The 6,000-nt window shown below is 56.7% G+C and overlaps 1 protein-coding gene across 17 annotated transcripts in view; it reads left to right on the top strand.

Moving 5' to 3' along the window:
- LOC103876647 (ubiquitin carboxyl-terminal hydrolase 47-like) overlaps positions 1 to 4,078 on the top strand; it is a 28,933-nt gene extending 24,855 nt beyond the window's left edge. For 13 of the 17 annotated variants that reach the window (XM_031651680.1, XM_031651677.1, XM_031651678.1 and 10 more), the window contains 2 exons: positions 651 to 843; positions 2,226 to 2,369. In XM_031651680.1, coding sequence (XP_031507540.1) covers positions 651 to 843; positions 2,226 to 2,241 — 209 coding nt within the window. In that variant the 3' untranslated portion in view covers positions 2,242 to 2,369. Of the gene's footprint in view, positions 1 to 650; positions 844 to 2,225 lie in introns of all 17 variants that reach the window. The other 4 variants (XR_002516376.2, XM_031651673.1, XM_021924244.2 and 1 more) reach the window with 4 other exon arrangements.
- The last annotated feature ends 1,922 nt before the right edge of the window (positions 4,079 to 6,000 follow it).

The following is a 6,000-nucleotide window of genomic DNA, read 5'->3' as shown; positions in this document are numbered from 1 at the left end:
GTGTGTTATGCTAGTTCAGTTACAGCCATGCCTAGCGTCTGCCCAGTCAGCTGTCAGAGAGAAGGTTCTGGATAGAGGTTCTAATGCCTGGCAGAAAAGCCAGAGAAGGAGGAGGAAGAGACTAAGCAGCCAGAGAAGGAGAACAGGAGCTGTATGAGAAAGGAGGAAGTTGTGTGGCCACCAGAGAAGGAAGAAGGGGAGACGTGGCAGCTCAGAGAAGAGAAGGAGAGACAGAGCCGTGTGGCCACCAGAAGGAGGAAGACCATAGCCACCAGAGAAGGAGGAAGGAGGAGAAACCCTGCTAGCCAGAAGAGAGAACAAAGACCATAGCAATAGAGAAAGAGGAGGAGAACCATTAGCCCTGGAAAGAAAGGAGGAAGGAGGCTGTGGCAGCTAAGGAAGGAAGGAGTGGGTGTAAGCCTGGGCTAAAGGAGGAGGAGAATCATGGCAGCCAGAAGGAGGAGTAGAACCGGCAACCAGAGGAAGGAGGAGGCTGAGCCATAACCACCAGAAAGAAGGAGGAGGCCGTGGCCACAGAGAATGGACTGGCTCCCTCAAGTCAGGAAGGAGTGGAGATGCCAAGCTGGAAAATGAAGGGGATGCCATGGCCTCCAGAGAGGGAGGAGTGGAGGCTGTGGCCACCAGAGAAGGAGGAGCAGAGGCCATGGCAGCCAGAGAAGGAGGAGTGGAGGCCATGGCCACCAGAGAAGGAGGAGCAGAGGCCGTGGCCACCAGAGAAGGAAGAGGGGAAGCTGTGGCCACCAGAGAAGGAGGAGTGGAGGCCATGGCCACCAGAGAAGGCTGCCCCTCAGAGATGGAGGAAGGGAGGTGCCAGGCTTCAAGGTGAGTCAGGGCACTGCCTGTGGCCAAGGCCACCACATCTGCAGGTCTGGCCCTGCCCCAGCCAGACGCTTGTGGGTCTTGGCTCAAGAGTGGATGGAGTGAAAGCCGCCCCAGCTCCTGCTCCATGACAGGCCCCCAGGAAGAGACACCCCAAGCAGCCCAGTTGGATGCCCTCTCTGGGGTCCTGAGTCAACTCAGACCTGGGACCTCCACACATCCAGCCTCCTCCACATGGGGTGGCCAGAATCATGCCCTCACTGCCACCCACAGCCCCTGCACCATCTTGCCCTGTGCACGCTGTGACAGCCTCTGCCCACTTCTGTGTACCCCAGAGCAGAGGCCTGGAGGCTTGAGAGACGGGGAGAGCCTGATGTGGCCACAGGCGAGGCAACAGCAGAAGGGTTGCTGGCCACCGTCCTCAGGCGGGACGTCCACCTGGCCTCTGCCTCCCTCGGAGCAAGACCAGCGGTGGGAAAGCCCCAGGGGAGAGACAGCCCTGGCAGTGCCACACCACACCAGGCTCAGTGCCCAGCCAGCGTCCATGGGGACCTTGGTCCCGGGAGAAGGGCATGACCAGATGGCATTCTCATGCCCTGGCCTCAGAGTCTCAGCCCAGAGTGCCAGAGCAGCCCACGCCTGTCACAGTCCCCATAGTCTAGAGTGCCAGGATGGCATTCACGCCCCTGCCTTGGCAGTCCCCAGCTCCAGAGGCCCAGATGGCATTCACCTGCCTGGTGTCCCGCCCAGAGTGCCAGATGATTCACGCCCCTGCCTTGGCAGTCCCCAGTCTAGAGTGCCAGGATGGCATTCATGCCCCTGCCTCGGGAGTCCCCAGTGTGTCCCGTCCCAGAGCCCTCCCCTGGCCCTTCCAGCTGGAGAGCACGACCCTGAAAACGGAGGGTGTTTGGGGCTTGGATTCCAGCTGGATTCCAAGGGGGAAGCTCCGGGAGGAGCAGGGGGTGGTTGATAGAGATGGACAGGGAGGGGGTCTCCACAGAATCCCCCCGGGCCTGCCTGGAGCCGGCCCACCATAGGCTGGGGGCAAGGTGGGGCTTCCCGGGCCAGCAACTGAGGCTCAGCCCAGGGCGCTGAGCAGCCCACACTCAGATAGGGGAGTCTGGGCCAGGCGCTGAGGGGGTCCAGGTCCCCTCAGTCCAGGTCGCGCTGCTGGTGACCGCTGTGTGACCTCTCAAAAGTCACTGAACCCCTCATCATGAAATGCAGGAATTATTCCTGCTTAGAAGATGTTTTAGAATATCTTGGATTTCACAGACACCGTTTATTTATACAAAGTACAGAGCTTAGGGCTTCCCTCCTGGTGGAGATTTTCTAAATCTAGCTGTTGTTTCTTTAGGAATAATGGTCCCCCTCTTTCCCCACAGCGTCCTGCTTTGGTGAAGCAGCTGCCACCTACGTCTCCAGCCCGAGCCTGACCTCGCTTCCTGGCCCCCACCACTGGCTCACCCCCAGCCCTAGCCACTTCCCCAGGTCTGTCTCCAGCACCCACTACCCTGCCAGCCTGGACGTTGCCTTCGGGGACCCTTGCAACCCCCAGGGCGGAAGGCTTCCTATCCTGAAGCTATCTAGGGCCAGTCCCAGGCCAGACTCCCACCCAGGGAGCTCCAGCCCAGCAGAACTAGAGGCGGAACAAGGGGTGCTTGGTGGGGAGGCTGGGCAGAGCAGGGTGGGGTCCCCAGGGCTCTCCTCTCACGCACTGTCCGCTGTTCACATGAGGATGGAACCTACCTTCTCCAAGCAACTGCAGACAGACAGTGGACATGAGGACAGGAAGATCTCTGCAGACCAGGAGAATAGTCAGGACGAGGGCTGGACCATGAGGAGGGACAGGTCAGCCTCAGAAGGCTCTGAACTCCAGGGCACAGGGTGGCCCTGATAACCCTGCCCAGAGACACACTGGGACGGGGCAGAACCCCGCACCCGGACAGAGGAGCACTGGCGCTACCATCCAACCCACTCCAGGTTCAGGTGGGCACTCAGGAAGGCGCGGAGCCCCATTTCCTGCATGACTCCACCCGGGTTGACAGTGGAGGGACTTTCCACGTGCTGAAGGCAGACCCCAAGGTCTCAGGTCACTGTCCTGAGCATCACCCCTCATGGGTGCCATGCTGGTGGCTGCTTCTACCCTACTCTGGCCTCCGGGGCAGCTTCTCCCCCTCAGAGCTGTGACCCCAAAGTGAGCCCAAGAGCTTCCCCTCGGGGGCTGGAACATCTAACTAACCTGGGCCTGCACGTGGGATGGAAACAGGTGGCCTAGCATGGGGCATCTGCACTCTACAACTCCTCACCTATAGGTGCCCCGGGAGCAAACACCTGTGCAAGAGTGAACAAAAGACACAGCAAATCTGCTCCTCGCCCTCTCTGGGAAGCAGAGGGTCTTCCCTGTCTCACCCACTCAAGGGATCCGCTGCTAAACGTTCAAAGATGTGGAAGGCCAGTCATTAAACACAGCCACTGTGAACAAATCACAGAAATTTGTACTTAAATAAATCTTAATAAAATAGGTACTTAATAAAATAGGTACTTAAATACCTATTAAGGTAATAATTACCTAAACTCAAGACTTCCTAATTGTTTTTTACAACTATTTTTGGGGGTCGCTTACATCTGTTGTCGCTGTATGGTAGAAATGCTGCGGGCAGGCACTGCCCCCCTCTCCCCGCCCCGGTGGCACAGGTGAGGCCCCTGGGCAGCTGGAAACCCACAGGTGCTGCAGACCAGGGCGTGACCTTCTGCTCTGTGGATTGTCTCTGTGTGGATTGTGACTTCAGGAAGGGAGGCAGCTCGTGCCTGAGGTTCCCAGTGAAGCCAGCAACGCCTCTGCTGGGGCAGCTCATGACTGAGGTTCCCAGTGGCCGTCTGATTTTGTCAGGACCTGGGTCACTCGAAACCACAGGTTGGCCGAGGGCACAAGAGTTTGGCAAAAACCAACTGAAGCATCCTAAGAGGGTCGATGGCCACATGGAATTTCGCATAAGTTGCACGTATTGTTATTTTCTGTAACTTGTGTGCTACACACTCTTTGTATACAGTCATCCCTCAGATCCACAGGACACTTGTTCCAGGACCCCCTGAGGACACCAAAACCCACAGGTGCTCAGGTTCTTCCTATGAAATGGTGTTGCGTTTGCATATGACCTAAGCACGCCCTCTGCTTTAAATCCCCCGGATTACTTATCATGCCCGATACAATGTAAATGCTCCATACGTGGTCGTTACACTGTGTTGTTTTTTACTTCTATTATTTATCATTGTACTGTTAGCTTTTTTTCCTGAATATTTTGTCTCGGAGGCTGGTTGAATCTAAGGACAGGGAACCCAGGGAAATGGAAGGTTGACTGTGGCACAACATGTCAATACAGGAGCCCTCGCTTACCTGCAGGGGAGACGCTCGGAGACACACAGTGGGTGCCTGAAACTACAGACAGTACCAAACCCTATAGACACTAAGAAGCCCCCGCAGGGGACACGCTCCGAGACCCATGGTGGGTGCCTGAACCTGCAGACAGTACCGAACCCTGTAGACACTAAGGAGCCCCCACTTACCTGCAGGGGACACGTTCCGAGACCCACAGTGGGTGCCTGAAACTGCGGATAGTACCGAACCCTGTAGACACTATGTTTTTTCCTATACATACACACCTATGATCAATTTTAATTTATAAATTGGATACAGTAGGATATTGACAACAGTAATAAAACAGAACCATTATAATAATAATACAGTGTTCACAGCTTCCCAGATAGAAGTTTCATTCTTTAATCTTTATCTCAGCATAGGATTATTTTCCTCTCCTTATTGCGAGCTTCCACATTTTCACTCGAAGGAAGAACTTACAGCTTCCTCTGACCCCTGCCTGGCCCAGACCCCTGGAGGCCATGACCATGTGCACTTTCTCCAGACCTCGCATCCCTCTTACCGGGAGCCTCCCAGAAAGGCCAGGGCTGCGGTGTGCAGATCTCACAATGCCCTTCACTACGGGTTCATTTTGTTTTCCTAAAAATGGGGCCATGGCCAGGTTGTGGGACAGGTTCAGGATCTCCAGTCTGGCACAAATGCTGTGCCTGGGAGCTGTGTCCCCAGGAAGAAAAGGCTGCAGGTCCCATAGGGAGGAGCTCAGAAGGGGCCCCCACCAGCCTAGCCGCCACCCCAAATCCTTACAAGGGCTTAGTCTTGGCTTTGGGTCCCTGTGAACTGCCCCGCCTTCCCTCTGCCCAGGATGGGAGAGGCTCCTGGCCCCCTGCTGACTGGGCTGTGGCTGTTTTTGAGTGGCTTCACTGGGAAACTCAGTCACAAGCTGCCTCGACAGAGGTGTCCCTGGCTTTACCAGGAATCTCAAGAGATTGCACAGCCTCATCCTGACCGCCCCTGGCTGTTCTCGCGGGGTCTTCTCCATCTGAATCGGCACCTCTTTCAGGCTGTGCTGCTGGTGCTCCCACAGTATGGCCTCCTGGGTGTCCTCTGGGATGGCAGTTTCACAGCTGCCATCCGGAATTCTGGCGGCTCAAGAACTCTGATGTGGGGAAAATCACTCAGTGGAAAGAAGCCTTAGCTCATGAAGCAGAATCATGGCCATGCTCTGCTCTGCTTAGAAAAGCTGGCCTTGGTCCTGCAAGAACAAAGTCCGCTACGGCGAAGCTTCCAGCTCTGTCAATAAAACTCGGTTCTTGAAGAGAGGGTGTGACAGGAGGCCCCGCGCTACCACGGGCAGCAGCTCTGCTCAGGATAGGAGCGGGCGGGGCACTGAGTGCACCCACAGCAGGAGCCAGAGCCTCTGCTCAGAGGACGCTGGCTCGGGACCAGGGGCCGCTGGCTCCAAGAGGAACAACGCACCCCAAAGGCCCCTGTGCTCCTCATGGGCCACCTCTTCAGGGGGTGCTGCTTCTGCCCTGGAAGCCCAGCCATTCTCCCTCCTCCACTCCCGGGCCCGAGCTGTCAGGGACACGCACAGGACTCCAGCTGCCTCTTCCTCTAGCCAAGTGGGAGCCGGGGCTTTGGCCAGAGATTCTTGCCGCGCTTCCATAAACACTACAGCCCATGCAGGGCAGCCAGGAAGAGTGTCCAAGGCAGCCCTTCCTGGGTTGGGATGTGCAGAGCCGGGGTCTCAAACCACAGCCAGATGGGCACTGCCTATTTCC

Source organism: Papio anubis, chromosome 10, assembly GCF_008728515.1.
Source record: "Papio anubis isolate 15944 chromosome 10, Panubis1.0, whole genome shotgun sequence".
Taxonomy (NCBI): domain Eukaryota; kingdom Metazoa; phylum Chordata; class Mammalia; order Primates; family Cercopithecidae; genus Papio; species Papio anubis.
This window is presented reverse-complemented; position numbering and strand designations above follow the sequence as displayed.